The sequence below is a fragment of the Phoca vitulina genome, unplaced genomic scaffold (genome assembly GCF_004348235.1).
Source record: "Phoca vitulina isolate PV1807 unplaced genomic scaffold, GSC_HSeal_1.0 scaffold49, whole genome shotgun sequence".
Classification (NCBI taxonomy): Eukaryota; Metazoa; Chordata; class Mammalia; order Carnivora; family Phocidae; genus Phoca; species Phoca vitulina.
In genome coordinates, this window is record NW_022589752.1 from 7,121,653 (window position 1) to 7,140,857 (window position 19,205).

The 19,205-nt window shown below is 36.3% G+C and overlaps 1 protein-coding gene across 1 annotated transcript in view; it reads right to left on the reverse strand.

The window, feature by feature from the left end:
* Positions 1–10,526: 10,526 nt before the first annotated feature.
* OVCH1 (ovochymase 1) overlaps positions 10,527–19,205 on the reverse strand; it is a 74,327-nt gene continuing 65,648 nt past the window's right edge. Inside the window, exons 30-33 of the mRNA XM_032432701.1 lie at positions 17,898–18,058; positions 12,654–12,752; positions 11,527–11,660; positions 10,527–10,872 (exon numbers count right to left, since the gene is read on the reverse strand). Coding sequence (XP_032288592.1) covers positions 10,708–10,872; positions 11,527–11,660; positions 12,654–12,752; positions 17,898–18,058 — 559 coding nt within the window. The 3' untranslated portion in view covers positions 10,527–10,707. The remainder of the gene's footprint in view (positions 10,873–11,526; positions 11,661–12,653; positions 12,753–17,897; positions 18,059–19,205) is intronic.

The window sequence follows — 19,205 nt, forward strand, 5'->3', positions numbered from 1 at the left end:
CCCCGCTGAAAACGTCAAATGGGAGACAATATAGAGTTCTCGCGATATTCCCTTTGCTTACGAAGTGCTTTGTGAATCAAGAGGTGTGGTTAAGATGAAAGGGGTGTGGCTAAACAGAGCGTAGGTTGAAACGTAGTTTAGGTGTAACCACGTGGCCAGTAAGCAATCAGCTTCTCCAGGAAGGAGTGGATTACCTTGCAACTGATAGTTACAGCCTACAGAACGAATCTCAGCTCTTCACACTTTACTTAATTGCTAATGAGAGACTTGGGAGCAGGATTTATCATTTGCAACCCTAATGCGTGTCACGTCTCCAATCTGCATCACGTTTTGTGCCTTCTGTTTTTGCCTCCTTATTTTCTCCCGTCAAGAACGTTTAAACTTCCTTTTCCAGACAGATAATGCTTTTAGATAATGCTTTTAATTATTTGTTCAGTGTTTCTCTTGACTTCCAGATAGTGAGCTCCCTAAGAAAGCACATCTGTCTTTCTCACCTTTATATCGCCAATACCTCCTATGCACTCAAGTATTTGTTAAGAAAGTTAATACTGGTACAGGAGACAATTCCACTTCCGTGCCTGGATTTCTGAGATAACACATGGAAGATAACTTCTTGGGAGAGTTTCTCTTTCCTGTAGTAAATTTTAGACAAATAAGAAATAAACTTCTATTATATTAGGCACTGAGATTTTGGTATTGTTACTGCAGCAAAACCTGTTATTGATACAGAAATCCATAGTCTGGATGGAAAATCCATCTGAATTTCTAGTTTTTTAAATTGTAAAGTTAGAATGCCGATTTGAGATCTTCCTTTTATTTTAATGTGTTTATGACTATAAATTTTCCCTTAGCACTGCTTTCACTGCATCCCATTTTAAGTTTTGATATGTTGTGGTTTTGCTTCATTCATCTCTAAATATTTTTAAATTTCCCTTGTAATTTCTTCTTTGGCAAAACTGTCTTAATTATTTTTTATTTTTTATTTTGGGTGTATGTGGTATGAAATAGGGAGTCCAATTTCATTTTTGTCCATATGAACAAATAATTTCCCAGTTCCATTTATTGAAAAGATTTTAAAATAAGCTTTTAGAAGTAAAATTTCCTTCTGTAAAAAAAAAAGAAAATTAATACTTCATCTTTTCCTAACACTTTGTAGTATAAGAGGTAATAAAGGGGAATTTGGAAAGAAGGGATAAGTGGAAACTGTTCGAGAGTAAGCCCAGCTGTAGTCAGATTTTCCAATCAAACATTAAGATTTTAATTTTGTGGTTTATTGACCAAAGAAGTCTTACAACAGCATACTAACTAATGTTTATACAACAAGCACTGCTTTTTTTTTCCAGTAAGCATTGTTTTAAAGTTTTACTTGCCTTATCTTATTTAATCCTTACAAATGTATAAAGATTATTGGTAAACCATTATTTATCAATAAATACAGGAATTGAGTCAAGTAGCAATTAAATGATTTACGCATAGTCAGAAAGCTGGGAGAGGCAGAGAAATCTTGACCACATTACTAAACTGCCCTTGGAAGGAGGAAGTCACACAACTTTATTTAGTGAATTAACATTTATTGAAATACAAAATTTCACTAAATTGAAACTATCCCAGAAAATAAAAGCAGATAAAATGTTTCCACTGATGCAATCTCATTTCCAGACTTTTCATGTCAGTGTTAGCCCTCCTTCACATATTTAAGAAAAGGTTTATTGTAGTAGGTAAGAGTGGGGTTAGAATTTCCTGGGTTAAAATTCCAGTTCAACCATTTACTAGCATGTGACCTTGGACACATTATTTCATCCCACTTCCTCACCTGCAAAATGGCATGATAATATCTCATATGATTGTTATAAGGACTAAGTGAGTTAATAAATATCTAAAGTGCTTCTTTACCTTAGCCACAAAGGTACCAGCAGCCCTTTCTTCTTTGTGGGTCTAAGATTATATGGGCTCTTGCTTGGATGGAAGCTGGCTGTTGTTCACTTAGTTACACCTGATCGCTGGTCTCCAGACTAATCTACTTTCAGGAATAACTTTCCCATAAGAGTTGGATTTCCCAGTACTGCAAAACTGACTAATTTGATCCTGCTTATTTAAAAAACAACTCACCATTTTCCAAGCTACCAAATGAATACAAAATTAATTTCCCCTGAAGCTTGAATCTCAGCTTAACTTTAAAGAGGTGCAAATATTTAATCCTATGTTGCTGGTAGCGGGTTTATATCTGGAAAACAATTTGCTTCCAAAGGAAAAAAATCCATTCCATTATATGTTACCTGCAGAAGAGAACCAGGAGATAGGTTTTAAATTGGAATTTAAACTGGTGCTAAACAACCTGTATTTTGTAGATGCTCAAAGGTATTTTCATGCTGTTTTTTTTCTTTGTAGTTTGAGTAAAAGTTTTAGCAAGTTAGCAGCAAAATTAAGATAAATATATTTATTTTTTGCTATATATATATACATATATTGCTATATGAATGCCTCACAAACACCTCAAATTCAATATATTCCCAAGTGGATCTTATTATTTATCCCCAAATCTATTTCTTCTCTTCTGTGCCTAGGAAAGTCAAAGCCACCACTAACCTCAGATTCAGACTAGATTCCTCTGTGTCTCCTCCTCCTTCTCACTAGCTACTAATCCTCATGACCAGACAGTTCCTTTTATAAGACTCTTCTCAGTTTCATGCTATACATCAGGCCTTCATTTTTACTTGCTTCAGTTATAGGTCATTATCAATGTTAAACTGAAATTTTGTATTTACATTTTTAAACATTGTGCTTTACACTTTTTTTTTTTTTTAAGAGAGAGAGTAAGCACATAGCGGAGGAGGAGTGGCAGAGGGAGAGAGAGAATCCCAAGCAGCCTCCTTGCCCAGAGCAGAGCCCTTCATAGGGCTCGATCTCACAATCCTGAAAATCATGACCTGAGCTGAAATCAAGAGTCGATCACTTAACCAACTGAGCCACCCAGGCATCCCATCCCATGCTTTACACTCTTAAATAGATTTTTCATCTGCCAAGTTGGGACTTAAAAATCTGAAATCACTTTTCATGTGCCAAGTTTAGATTTTGTACATCAGCTAATGGATAAATACTGTAAGTCTGTGTATAGTGGCACTATTTGCCATTAATAGCTCTGTTTCAGTAGAGTTACCATCAAGATCTATAAAGCATTGTGCAGTATTTCAGCATGACTAATAATGGATCAAAGGGACCACAGATCACTGTGACCTGGCCATTCATGGAACATTCACTGAGTACCTTCTATGTGACAAGTGGTGTGTTAAGTACAGAATATGACCTAATGACAAAGCATACAGCCCGGCCGTCATGGAATTTGTACTACATTGGGGTACACAAGTACCAAGTAATAAACCCCAAAACAAATATGCGACTGTGGCTTGTCATTTATCTTAATAGTTATTAACACATTATCATCTTAATAGTTATTAGTAAACTATTTTAATAGTTATTAATATTGTATTATGTGTATTCAACATGTTTTATTATAGTCTCCCATAAATTTCAACATAACAATATCTAGCTGAAGTTTGTATTTTATGCAATATCATTCTCTACATTGATTACAACATTTGAATCTGGTGATTTACTTTTCATTTCCAAATATTCTTTCACTAATATTTTTTATCTTTGCATCATAGATATATTGTCTCGTCTATTTGATTAGCTATTTTTGTGAACTGTCAATATTTTAAAATGAATTGTAGTTCTTTTATATTTCTTAAGACTGTTAAACATATTACTAATTTCATGTTAATAGTAGATGAAATTCTTCATGTAAGTGCCTAGAACATAGCATTATAAATACTTTAATGCACTATAATAAATTAAAAAGAGGCAGCATATTTAACTCACATACTATAGATAGTCAAATTTTGATTTCAATAATATGACGTAAGTAGAAATGTCTGCAAGCTTTATTGCCTATCAAGCTCAAATGCCTTCAGGCAGGTAGCGTATGTGTCTCATCCAAAGGCTTTGAAAGTCCAACTTCTTTAGAACACTGTGCTGACCTCTAAAGACACAAATGTAGGCTCCCAGACCAAATGGCTGATAGCCTGTGTAACAGTCACTACCTTATTTGCATCTATTAATGTTAATATTTATAAATTCATAAACCCAGATGAAACTTGGAAGATAATATCTAAGAACAAGCACATTTGTGTGTGTCTTTATGTTTGTATAATTTTAATGTACATGGCAAACTGTCAATTACAAAAAAAAAGAAAGAAAAAAACCAGGATGCTATGAGAGAAAAAGTCAGCTTTCAACTGAGTAAAGCAGAAGATATTTTTCCTTTTTCTGATGTGGTTATCTAACATGGATGTTGAGCTAAAAAGATGAAATAATTTCCATCCCATATATGAACTATGTCCCTACGGGTGATTTTTATATCATGTAAAAAATATATAAACAACTAAATATATAAATAACATATGGTCAGGATTCAGATGCTTTGACTAAAAATTATGAATATATACCTTACTATCACTGTTCAAAAGGACCTAACTAGACAAATACTTTTATTAAACTTGTTTTTCTTTTTTTTATTTTTAAAAGATTTTATTTATTTATTTGAGAAAGAGAGCACAAACCAGGAAGAGAGGCAGAGGGAGAGGGAGAAGCAGACTCCCCGCTGAGCAGGGAGCCTGACGTGGGGCTCCATCCCAGGACCCTGGGATCATGACCTGAGCCGAAGGCAGCCGCTTAACTAACCGAGCCACCCACATGACCCAATTAAACTTGTTTTTCTAAGTAAAGGATAGTTGAGCCAAAGTAGTAAGGTCCCCTCCTCTCTGGGTCTTAGAAGGAAAGAAGCCAGTGGGACATCAGCATTCCCCCTTGCCCTACCACACTTTCTCCTGAACTAGGCTTTGAGAGGGTAAACTTGGTCAGAAGTTGATTTCCCTCTAATGGAAGAGAGTTAAGTTGGGGGAACCCCATTAAAGATCTGAGTCTTTTACACAGATTGGGGCTGCTTTGATACCACTTCCTATTGTTATAGGATATGTTCTGGACTTTATAAATGTTAACTAGAGGCAATGGGGCAGAGATAGCAGTGAAATAAAGAATTATACTTTTTGCTTAATACAACCACGGTGTTGTTTTTTAGTTAGCACTATTTCTCCTGCATTTCTTTCTTTTTTTTTTTTTTTAAGATTTTATTTATTTATTTGACAGAGAGAGACACAGTGAGAGAGGGATCACAAGCAGGGGGAGTGGGAGAGGGAGAAGCAGGCTTCCTGCTGAGCAGGGAGCCCGATGTGGGGCTTGATCCCAGGATCCTGGGATCATGACCTGAGCCGAAGGCAGACGCTTAACGACTGAGCCACCCAGGCACCCCTGCATTTATTTCTTTAAAAAATGACAAAGAACAATTAAAAGCAACGTATAGTAATTAGGGAGTGGGAGAAACTTCTGGTTGCCTAAATACTCTTCTCTCCTTTAGTAGCAGAATCCTGGACAATAAACCCAAATGAAGACTACATTCCCAAGCTTGGCATGTGGGGTGGCCAGATATGTAAGTAAAAGTCACTGAGCAGGGCTTTTATGAAAGCCATTTGGTCTCTTTTCTCCTTGCCCGCCCTCTTTTCCCTGCTTGGAATGTGGGTGTGATGACCTGAGCCCAGCAGCAATTTTATGACTTGAGGATTGAATCCATACACTGAAGATGGTGGAGGAAGTCAGGAAAAAGCCTCAGATCTCATAACTGCCTACTAGCTGCCTGACTTCATTTAGGTAAGAAATTAAAATCCTAATCCCTTCAAGCTACTGTAGTGAAGGCTTTTTAACCAACAGCTGGCAAGTAATTCCTAATGGATTCAAAGAAATGTATACTATTTTTAACCTCTCTGAAAACAGACCTCCGTTATTACATGTAAGCCTTATTTTTATTTCTGTTCATTTTTTTCATTCACATGTTCAAGTGTGTGCATGAAGCTGGCCCAATTCCAATATTTCCCACTTCCAGTCCCATTTCCTTAGTCCAAACTCCACACTTGCACTAGTATTATCTTCTGAAAACACTTGTCAGTGTGGTATGGTGATTAAGGTCTATAATCAGAAAAACCTATGTGCTAATTCTGCTCTGAAACCAGCTTTTTAATATGAAACAAGACACTTAACCTCTCTTGCTTCAATCTCTTCATTGGTAAAATGGGAAAGATTATGCCTTTCTAAACAATTGTGCTTAGAATTAAATTAATATATGTAAAGTAGTTGGTACATAGAAGGATATTAAGGTAGCCTGATGAGATTGTCATTCTCCAGTTAAATCCTTTTGGGAATTAGGAAGAGAATTACTGAAAAAGAAGTGAAGACATAAAGGAATGAGTAATTGGAAAGATATACAGATACTTATATTCTCAAACAGCAAGTCTTATAAAAAATATTTTTAAAGGATTCAGGGGGTGGGGAATCCTCTTTGAAAGCTGTATTTTAGGAAAATGCACAAGATAATAACATGAATTGAAAGTTTAGTAGGAGCCAGCCGGTCTTTTAAATGTTTTAAATTTATGAACTCCTTTAACTATAGGATATCTCTATGAATAGGTTTCTTTTATTATCTCCACTTTATATATGAGGAATTGGAAGTATAACAGAGGGTAATTTGCCCAAAGTCATAACGCTAATTAATGATGGAGCTCGGATTTGAACCCACGAAGTCTGGCTTCAGAAGAACACTTTTAATCCCTATGCACAGGGGTTATTAATGCTACATTCAAAATGTTTTCATAAAGATTAGCTTTAATGATTAAAAGAACTAAATGGAAATATCGGGTAACATCTGGCATTTAGAAGATATTCAGACACATTTGAAGCCCTTTTTCCCTAGAAGAGCATGGATGGTAGAAAGTGTAACTGCCAGTGTTAACTAAGCACAAATTAACAAATAAGCTGATTGTTACATGTGACATCAGCAACAGCAAATGCAAGTCACAAGGACAATTTGTGCTTTCTAGGCAAAGGGAACCACTAAAAAATGGGAGGATTTAATGCTCTAGATATGTGTGGAACATTCTAAGTACCTGGACAGGAAGGACAGGTTCTACTCTGAGGAGCTAGTGTAATTAAAAAGGCCTTTAAGTGGGGGAAGGGGGGGGCAGAGATAAAACAGATTCAAAGTACACCGCATAATGTATAGAATTGTTGAATCATTATATTGTTCACCTGAAACTAACACTATGTTAATTATACTATAAAAATATTTTTTCAAAAAAGTACAGTGATATGGGAAGATCTCCAGCATATATGATCAAGTGGAAAAAAATCAAGGTTTAGAACAAGTTACGTGCTATTTTTGTGTAAGGGGGGAAAATGAGAATGTGCATTCATGTTTGCATTTATTTGCATAAAAACACTGGAAGGATATACAATAAAGCAATAAAATTTTAAAAAGGCCTATAAGTATATTTATATGGTGTAGTATTTCATGTACACAGAAGCATATATAAGTTATGAAGCAAGATAATAAATATCTGTGAAGCCATCGCCCAACTTAACTAGAAAATTATTAATAGCATTGAAAGGACTTGTGTGTGGTCCCTCCACTGTATTCCACTGCCTCCCCACTACTCCAAATGCTAAGCTACATCCCTTGCATTTTTTAACCATATATGATGTAAGCCTAAGCAAAATCATGTTTAAGTTTGCTTGTTTTCTGATCTTTAATGGTACCTAATCTTCTGAAATTTGTTTAAGCTCAGCATTGCTTCTAAGATTCACGTAAAGAGGCTATGGACTGTTTTCTCTTTTTTACTGCTTTGTGAGTATACTACATTTTGATTACCCGAGCTTCTATGGGTGGCATGTGGAATTCCAGCTTGTGCTGATACTAACATTTCTCTAAACATTCTTGTACATGTTCAGTGGTTATGGTTGCCTCATTTCCTCTAAGACACTGCTCTCAAACCTGACTGCACATTAGAATCATGCCAGGAGCTTTAAAAAAATCATTCCCCACTCTCCAGACTTTACATTTAATGGCAGCCATGGTTGAAGACAATGCCCTAGGGCATATGCCTAGAGGTAGAATTCCAGACTCAGAGGACACTGGCATCTTCAATTTTACTGATACTGAGTTTTCCAAAGCTGGAGCACCTGATTATACCCCAGCCCCACCAGCAGTGAGAAGAGTTCCCCCACTCCACATTCTCAGTATGTTTATATTGTCACACTGTTGCAATTGTTTACCAACTTAGAGAATACAAAATGGCATTGCTTCTTGCTTTTGTATTCTCTTCTATTGGTCAGTTCATCTCTGCAGCAATACTATAATCTCCGTCTTAATTACTGTGGCTTCATTGCCTGTTACAGTTCTCCCACTTTATTCTGCCTCTTTTTAAGACTTTTTTAGATGTTTTGGTCCCAGCAGTTTTTTGTGTGGCCATTATTTGACAATTTGATAATTTACTTATTTTATAAATATCTGTGGGGAATAGAAAAATGAAAGTAATAATCTGATAATACAGTTGAGACCAAGATAAAATCAGGATAAGTGCCAAACGCTGTTAATCTTTGGCGAGAATTAGATACTTGTTAGGTTTAAGTTGTTGATGGTTTCTTGAATTGACAAAGAACATGCATAAAATGCTGGAACTATATTATTGAAAATCATATGAAAGAAACAAGGTGGGGGGTTAGAGGAAATGAAGTAATGCAATTTATGGCTTCAGAATGAACAAACACATGTCCCAATAATCTAAATGACAGGAGAAATTCAGAGTATGTGGAGTTGTTGATAGGAAAATAGCTTGATACAGATTTAACATAAGAGATTGGTGTATAGAACTTTAAAACAAAAATCAACTAATACTTGAGCTCAAATCTTACTTCTGCCAAACCTTCACCCATTCCTGCAGAAAGTGTTGGTTGTTCTCTCCTAGGCTGCCAGCTCCCAGAGCTAGTAATTATCTTTGTCTGTCATTTGTCTCCACTACAATGAGATTCTAAAGATGAGGGAAGCTTCTTTCTGGTGCCATGTGCCACATAGTAGGTGTTCAAAAAGAATATTTTTTAATACATACATGAAGAATTAGGTGATGGGGTCTCTAATTCCTTTAAGTTGGGCTCTATGACCCCTACCTAATAGACCCGTTTACACAGTGGATTGCCATCTGGTCCACATACAGCTTGACCTTGCAATGAATGCAAACAGGAGAGCTCTTGAAAAGATCAGAGTAGGAAAGTGAATGCCCCTCCTCGATTGAATTGTAGAGGCAGGGCAAGTAAAACAGTCTAACGGTCCTGCTCCACAGAGGAAAGATTAAATATGGAAGAATTTACAAATTACTGCCAACTAAAGCTGAAAACCGAGCACTAAATAGTTTCTGACTCTTGTAGGAAAATCAGGCAGCTTCTCTAGGTGGTACACAGCCTGCCAACCCTGCACCCTTTCCTGACAGGGCCCTGCAGTATCACCACCAGGGTGCTGTCCTACAAGGTCACAGTGGAGACTGTGGCTGCACAAAATTCACCACCAGCAAATCGTACTGTGAAGCAAAAAGGCTTTAGACGGGCCTGACACTTTAATACAGCCCATCTTTAATCCCCTTTCATGTCACCTGATTAAAAAATGAGAAAAATTCAACAAGAGACAAAGTAAAAATAGTACAAAATGGATTAACATAAGAATTAGAGAATCGCTATTGCAAATCTCCTCTTCCATTTTACTCAGAGCCCCTGTCAAAAATCATAATTTAAATCAAGGCAGGCAGTTGAGAGCAATATTCATGGAACAAGTTTTTACTAAATACTAGGACATTTATAATACTTTGTAGCACTGGCAAAAGAGAGCAGAGATTGAAGGAGGGTGTGTGGTGAGGACAAAGGAATGACAGAAAGGAAAGAAAAATCAGAGAAAGAGAATATATATTTACATTGCCTCCTTCCTTATGAGGTGTTCTTTCATTAGATTATATAGGTACTTACCTAAAGTTGAACAATACTCTCTCCCTGAATGCTATAATCCTGGAAACCAAATGATAAATTTTGGTGGAAATGTATAAAATAAGAAAAAAAAAAGTTGCCACAGGCCCTCATTCATTCTATATTTTATATTTCTGTGGTGGACTTTGGCATTTAATCTTCTGGCTCGGGGGTCTTCCTTAGTACCTTCCCCCTTACGCTTGGCTACAGCTTAGAAAGATGAGGGTATTGGTTAGCTGAGGTTCAGATAAATTAACTGTTTTGTAAACAATTGGGATATCCTAAAATTTTATCTAAAAATTTAAAAATCAAGTGATAAGCTTGATAAATAATTTCTTAAAGGTCTATTGTTCATTGAAACTCTGAGACGTAGAGGGACCTTTCCTTTCTGTGCTCAGGGCACTCTTCCGTGTGAGTGAAACTAAGAATTATATGGACTGAATAACATTTCACTTCCTATCTTCTAATGTTTACCAAACCAGAAAAGAGTAACAGTGTATATGATGGTATTCAAATAATGACATATACATGGTACACTAAATATAAATTTAATGACATTTCAGGTTATACATTCCCAGGAGGCATGAATCAACATTAGCTTTCTGTGTTCAGTGTTTAATCCTAGACGTATGTGCACACCAAATCCAAGTGACACGGAGTCTTTGGCACTGACAAGAGCCTTATTTTTCAGGTATACTGCTAGGGACTTCCTTCCACATTTATGAACACAATCGCACCAGGCTACTCTTGCAGCGGTCACGCTTCTCCTCCAGTGACAGATGCGATCCAGTCCCTGTAGGCAGAAACTCTGGCAAAGACCGTGGGTGCGCTAGGCTGGCAGTTACTGCTGCCCCAGCTCACGATACCGATGAGCTCGTACTGTCCGTCGTGGGCACACTGCAGCGGTCCTCCAGAATCTCCCTGCAACCCGCAGAAAGAGAAGTTCTCCTGGTTGCTTGATTCATGGTCAATGCTAACCCCCACTGCAGAGGTGATCAGACAGTGCCGAAGTCATTCCCTCATCTCTGATTTCTGCTCACAACAGCAGAGGGAACTAGGCAGTTGGCGGAGGTTACAGATCTCTGACTCAGATCAAAATCTATATTTTCAAAGGGTGGCTAAAAGGTACATTTAACACAGTCATTTAATGCTGACAACAGACTGTGCCTTGCAGAAAGTTTCAAGCATCTACTAAATATCAATGACTAAATGACGGTTTTGAGTTACATGAAAATATCTTTATATTTTCAATGCTACTAGAAGTAGATTCTTTAAACTGCCTGATTCAGCTGTGAAGGTGAGCCATAATAAATTATTTTTATAGGTCAAAAACAGCTGAACATCATCAATTTCACATGGTCAACCAAGCAAATGAACGAGCAATTCCTTTTGAGAACTGTGTTCACTTCAAGTATCAAATTTGCAATGACAGTACGTCAGCTTAGCAATGTACTTATTCTTCTCACTTTTCATTTTAAAACTAGCATATATTTATACCTCTTTATGGTCAGCAAACACCCATTGATGAGACACACTGAGAAGAAAACCACATTCATCAATGCATCCTGGAATTACCATGCACGAGGATGAGCCCACAGCCCCTCCACATATGTTGGTGTTTTTAACATCCAGTCCCCAGTAGCTTCGACAAGATGTACTGCTGATCAGTGGTACCATGGCCTCCTGCACAGTTTTAGAAAATTCATCTTCTAGTAGAAAAAGAATAAAACATATAACCTAGGCAAATGCTTGTATAGGATACAACAAAAATAGCCCCCCAAACAGACAGATTCTGAGGGTCATCCCACCCATTCTCCCCTCTCGGCACTGTAATGATGTTAGGTGGTTTGTAAAAAATTAGTATTACTCCATGGTAGCTTATACAACAGGAATAACAAAGGACACTCCATGTGGGTTCTTCTGTCTTTAGTACAGTCCTAAGAAGATAGAAAGAGGACACCACTATAGAGAAGGAAGAAGGAAGTCTGCACCCAAATCAGTTGATAAAGCAAACAATGCATTTCATGTTTTACATGTTAAGTCTAGATTTCATTGGTTTCACGGTGCTCTTATTCTTTTGACTTGACTTCACATTTAAGTGGTGACACTGGAGGTGACAACTGAAATTGCATTCTGACTTACTCTTTATTTTATTGGATATTTGCAACTTGTTAACTCAGTTGTAGAATATGGTGGAAATGAGACCAGAGTCACGGGTTTGACCTCTATGTAGACTACTTTCAGATAAACTTTACCATTTATACCAGCCTTTCATTTCAGAAAAATGCCTCACATCTTTGGAAATAGGCTCATAACCTTAAGAAGAGATTTTCACTGTAGCGGCACCTATACTGTTGTGAAAGCAAGTGTGTGTGTGTTCACAGTGCAACTGGGGAGTGATTACATATAAATATTTATTAGGTAAAAATTATATACAAATATTTATTAGGCAAAAAAACCACTAGATATTCTCCAACACAAGTTTTTACAAGTATCCATGAACTCGTATCAGTGAACTAGTATTATTGAATATGATGTCCTAAAACCCAAGTAGTCACCTTTAGATCCATTATGAAAAAGACTTTTTCTACTATCATTCCTATTAAAGACACAGAAAAACTGAAAATGAGCAAAGAGTATACTCAGACTTGACAAGTATTTGTTTGGATTCTAATCTTAGAAGAGGCAGTGAATGTACTCACGATGTGGTTCAGTTATTCCCCATCCAGCAGTCAGACATTTGGAAAATAAGTTTATTTTATCATCTTTCCCTGGCAAACAGATTACAGATACAAACTCCCCTAGAATGAGAAAAAGACAAATACCATTTAGTCCATAGGATTGATATTATCTATATTGCTTCTCTTCCACGATGGCTCTAAAAATAACTATTTTGACATGATAGTACCCGTTTTAACCCGGTAGTTTAATACAGAAGGTACCACCTATTAATTACTCAGAAAGGATCATCTCAGTTCACAGGTAACCACTTCGTTCCAGGTATTACCATTTCTTCCTAGGACAATACAAGCACATGCCCTGCATAGAGATGGTTTCTCATCCACTAACCATTTTTAAAATGCATCTGCCTTTCTGTCCATATGCCTAATTTTTAGGACATCACCTTGTTGAATCTGAGACGACAGTGCAGAAGAATATAATAATCTTTTCTCTTCAACCGTGTTACATGAGGAATGGAGAAAACCACATTTGTAGCAATGTAAACTTTAAAGTTTTTTTACAGCTCGTGTTTTTATATCTAATTGTTTCTTTGCAGGTGTATTATAAAATACATTGATCTATAAACATTCACATTTTTCGTACCACCAAAATTTGTATATATATAAATATTGTGGGTTTATGTGTATGTCTCTGTATATACACTACACACACACACACTCTGAATGCAGTGCTCCTGTGTTTGCTTTCCCATGCTGTTTGACTTCAGTTTTATCCAGACTTTTACGCACTTAACATGTTTCAACATATCTGCTGTCCTAGACCATTTATTTCAATGATTTGTTCTTTATTTTTTTACTGCTGTCTCTTAATAAAATCACATAAAGCTCTGTAACTTTTTGTTATTTTCCTACTCTCCTCTCTACACACATTCCAACTGATTCCAAATCTTGTTATGCTACCTTCACAGATAATCATTGCTATATCATATCATTTCCTGCCAAATTTCCTTGAGCTAAAATATTTTCCCTCTACCAACATTTTTTTTTTTTTAATCAGCCGTTTTTCTTATTCTGGTTTTTTTTTTTTTTTTTCATTTACTAGATTATGGTCATATCATTTCTATCCTTGCATATAGACCTCCCGGATCATTTTTTTAATAGCACACAGTATTTAGATAATGAATGTACTACAATTTGTTAAATCCCCCTGGCAAACATTTAGACTATTTAATTTTGTTTCCCCTTAAGAGCTGCATCAAGCATCCTAGACCATCAATCCATGCATTAGTGCTCGTATTTGTAGAAAATAGGATTGCTGGAGCAGGAGGCAAAAAAATTAACAGATATTGCCAAATTGCCTCATTTTGGACAAAAAAAAAAAAAAAAAAAAAAAAAATAAAACGACTTTCACTTTTTTAAAAAAAAAAAAAAAAAAAAAAAAAAAAGGATGTATCGACTTGCACTCTTCCCAGCTGTGTTTATAATCTAGATGTCTGTCAGGAATCTTGAAAATAGTTATGCCCTAAACCTAACAATTCTACTTCTGGGAAATTTATTTTAAGGCAATCTTAGACCTGGAAAAACATATGCATAAGGATAGTTAATCCAGCATTATTTAAATTAAAAAAAAAAAAAAGAAACAACCTATTTATAAGAATTGTGGAAAGGCTACTATGTAGCCATTACAATTACATTTTAAAGGAAATTTTAATAATATGAAGCAATGCTGATAAGTGAAAAAATCAGGATAAAATTCATAATAGGTATATTACAATTATTTAAGTACACATAGAGTAGTATAAAAAGACAGGAAAAAAATAGGCCAAATGTTCACATGATGGCCATGGTGAGGTGGTGAGGATGAAAATCATAGGTAGAAATTGTATTGTTTCTAATGGGAAAAAGGATACTTCTCACTCTGACCACTGAATAGAAATGAATGGGTACAGATTAGGTAAGCTAACTCAGTATTTAGGGAAAGAGGAACAGAAAGGTTCATGTTGGTGTTGACATCAGGTGGTGCTGAGTGGAAAGCAAGATCCTTGGAGACCAGAAAAAAAAAAGGGGGGGGGCAGGATAAAGGGTAAATTCAGAAGGGCTGAAAAAAGGGAATGTTTGTAATGACTATTGTGGCTACTGGAAAGAAGAAACATGCACACAAGGATTGCAGAATGGTACTGAAACTGAAAACCGTAAGTTTTTAAGGGCACCCAAACCTCACCAGTGGTCTTTTTCTAGAACAGTGGTTCTCAGTTTTGGCTGCACATTGAAATTTCCAGGGGTAGTTTATAAAATACTGGTCTAGATTCAGCAAAATCCAGGATACAAGACCAATATACAGATATCAATCACATTTCATGTAGAATTTAAAATTAAAAACAACACTATTTATAATCACTGTGAAGAAAATGCAATGCTTAGATATGTATATACTTAGCAAAACATATACAGGATCTGTGCACTAAAAATGGCAATATTCTGGCGAAAGAAATCAAACAAGACCTAAATAAGTAGAGAAATATATTGTGTTCGTGATTTGAAAGATTCAACATAGTAAAGATGTCAGTTCTCCCTCAAGTGATCTATAGGCTTAATGTAATTCCTATTAAAATCACAGGAAGTGTTGTAGACACATTATTTTAACATTTACATGAAAAGGTACAGGGCTCAGAACTGCTAAAGCAATCTTGAAAAAGAATAAGTTGAGAGGAATCACTTTTTAATATAAACCCTATTATATAGCTACAGTAATCAAGACAGTGTGGTACTGGAGAATGGGAAAAGGCATAGATTGATAGAATAGAGATCCCAGAAATAGACCCATACAAATATGCTCAGCTGATTTTTCACAAAGGCACAAAAGCAACTCAATGGAGGAAAGACAGCCTTTTCAACAGATGTTGCTCGCACAACTGGACATCCTGGGGGAGGAAAAAGAACCTTGACCAAAACCTTAAACCTTATACAAAAATTAACTAAAAATGGATTATGAAGTTAAATATAAAATAGAAAACTTTTAGAGAAATAGGAAAAAAATTTCAGCATCTAAGGCTAGGCAAAGAGTTCTTAGACTTGACACCTGAAGCAAAATCCATAAAAAGGAAAATGGAGAAACTGGGCTTCATCAAAATTAAAATCTTTGCTTTGTGGAAGACCCTGTAGAAGGGTCTACAGACTGGGAGACGATCTATAGACTGGAAGAAAATGTTTGCTAACCACGTATCTGACAAAGCAGTAGTATCTAGAATATATAAAGAATTCTTCAGCTCCACAATATGAAAAACCATCCAATTAGAAAATTGACAAATCTATGAAGAGACATTTCACTAAAGGGTTTTTTAAAAATGGCAAATAGGCACATTAATATATATTCAATATTATTAGCCATTAAGGAAATACAAATTAAAATTGCAATAGGGTATCACTATATACCTATCAGAATGCCTTAAAAAAAAATAGTGACAAGAGCAAGTGCTCATGAAGATGCAGAGAAACCAGATCACTCCTACAACTCTGGTGGAATATACAATGGTACTATGACTCCAGAAAAACAGTTTGGGAATTTCGTATAAAACTGAAACGCACCTACTCTATGACCTGGCACTTACACTCTCGGGCATTTATCCCACAGAAATGAAAACTCCTGTTCAATTTTATTTACACAAAACCTATACACAGGGCACCTGAGTGGCTCAGTCGGTTAAGCGTCTGCCTTCGGCTCAGATCATGATCGCAGAGTCCTGGGATTGAGGAGCCTGCTTCTCCCTCTGCCTCTCTCTGTCTCTCATGAATAAATAAAATTTAAAAAAAAAAAAAAAACGTATACATAAATGCTCAGGGGAGCTTTATCTGGAATATCCAAAAGCTGGAAACAACCCAGATGTTCTTCATTTATGAACAGTTAAACATCCATATCATGGAACTCTACTCAGCAGTGAAAAGGAATGAACTATTGATACATGGAACAATATGAATAAATCTCCAGGGCATTACGCTGAGTGAAAAAAGTTAATCCCCAATGTCTACAAGACTGTAATTCCATTTATATAACATTCTTGAAATGACAAAATTATAGAAACAGAGAACAGATTCCTGGTTGCCAGAGGTCTGGTGGGGGAGGAGGAAGGGAGTATTGCTAGAAAAGGGCAAGAGAATCACTTGTGGTGATAGAAGCGTCCTGCATCTCCACTGTATCAGTGTCAATACCCTGCAAGATGTTTCCATTGGTGAAAAAAGGGGAGAAAGTATATCGGTGTATCTGTATTTCCTACAACTGCTTGGATATCTATGATTATCTCAACATAAAAAAGTTTAACTAAAATAATTTAATAAGCAAAATAAAGGGAAAACATACTGATGCCACGTATCCACTTCTGAGACTGTGATTAATTGGTCCAAATTGCATCCTGGTCTACAGTTTTGTTTTAAGCAACCCAGGGGATTATAATACATAGCCAAGGTAAAGCAGCCCTGTTCTAGATGCTCTCACTGACTCACTTACAAAAGCCCAGAAAGCAAATTGTGGGCTGAACCAGGACTGGAGTTTGCAGGATGGATCCACTGAAAAGACATTAAAAAGGGAAGTGAGGCTATTGGCAGGAGCACAGCTGAAGAAGGCAGAAACACAGGAGAGAGTTGGAAGAAAGCAGGGACACTGTCCCAGAGCCCTAGGAATCCATGGAAAGGTGCAAGTGTGAAAGTGGGCACTGTCCACAGATCTTAGTTCCACTCTCCCCCCCCCATTTACTTTCTCATTGAAAGTGCACCCCTGCTAAGTAGCTAGGAGGGTTATTGTTTTTCCCTTTCTACAAATGATCAAGCTGAGGCTCAGAGAAGTTACATAACCCGCCCAAGATCACATGGCTACAATTCCTCACTATGTGTTCACATCAGCTGTGGTTTAAATAAACATTAAAAAAGAACAAGATTTTACTAAGCAATAAAGGTACAGACAATTGAACATCTGATGGGTCAAACTGCTGTTTTAAGTATTTGGGTAAACCTCACCTAACAGTGAGTCTCAGAATAAATAGGACAAGGTTAAAAACATATTTCTTTGAAATCTTCTCTAGACCGCACCAATTAAAGACATATAAAAGTAAAATGTTTGGGCAGGTGCTTCAGTTTTGAGGGAAGGTAGCTTAGAATATCAGAAAGTTTTGAAATCGCGACTTTCAAAAGTACATACAGCACTTCTAAGCAAGATGGAAGATAAAAACCACATGGCAAAGCTTGCAAATATGGAGCAGAGTTATCCACACTGACCTAGTTGGACAGGTTTCTCCAGCTGCAGCAAGGATAGATCATCAGTAGGAGGGAACTGTGCGAAGCCAGGGTGAGTGTATACAGCTTTCACTGGTATCAAATCACTATTTCCCGTGTTTGAGAGGGAACTTCTTCCTATTACCAGGCCATCTGTGATAGTACTTGTCATAGGAAAAAGGAATGGGGGAGATAGATACCACTTTTAATGAGGTCATACTTTTTCAAAATTACTAAAAGTACATTCTCTAACATCTCCCATCTACATTAAAATCTGTATTATCTTGAATTTCTAGAAAATGGAGGTTTCTTATTAATTTGATCCTTGAGAAAAATTAAGGTATCTACTTTCTTGCCTTCATAACATCAAAAAAAAAAAAAATGATTTAGTGTTTCTTAACAAGATTCATGATGCCTCAGGGTAATGATTCTATGTATTATTACAATCATAATATTACACATTATATGACATACTTATATAATAGTCACTGAAACCTATTCTGAAAGTTATAGTTACTCTATTCCCTAATACAGTGTTTCTCAAAAAAATGTCCAGGAACTACATGCATTAAATCTGGCAGTGCATTAAAAATGCAGGATCCCAGACATAACTCATTAAGTCAAAATTCAGAATTAAGATTCTAAGATTTCATAGCAAACTCTCCAGGTAATTTTGAGAACATGCAAGTCTGAAAACTGCCTTAATAAGGAGAACTTCTTGTGATTTCTCTATATCAAAGGAGTTGGGGAATGGTAGAGAAAAGGAGTTTTTGATTCCTTGAAGGTTCCTGTCCACCAAGTTATTGGAGCAGGTACTTTTATTAGAAAGCCTACTTTAGCAGCCCCAAAACATTTAACTATGGGCCATCGCTACTTTGGGAGGCCGGTATTAAAAACACCAGCCTAAAACTTCTCTGAGGAAGGAGTTTTCAGATATCTCTGTATCACATTGAGACCAAGATTCAGATACAATTTGCTTAAGTGTTTCTTTTAAAGGACATTCTTTAAAATTCTTTGAAAGTGGATACTTATTTTGAGAGTGGGTAGGATGATCAGTAGTCAGTAGAGTAGAGCAAGAAGGACAGGAATTCACATTTGAGCAACTCCTGTGCTCTAGGTAAGGGGTTAAGACACTGATTGCAAACATGTTAAGATATTACCTCCATTTTATAGATAAGGAAAGAGGGGACTATTGTTACTTATATTAAGTAAATTACACTGAGAAGTTAACTTTAACACCTTTTAAAATTAAAAGTTATCAGTAGTAAATGTGTTAGAGAAGCACGACGTGTCGTGGTCTGAGCACATCCA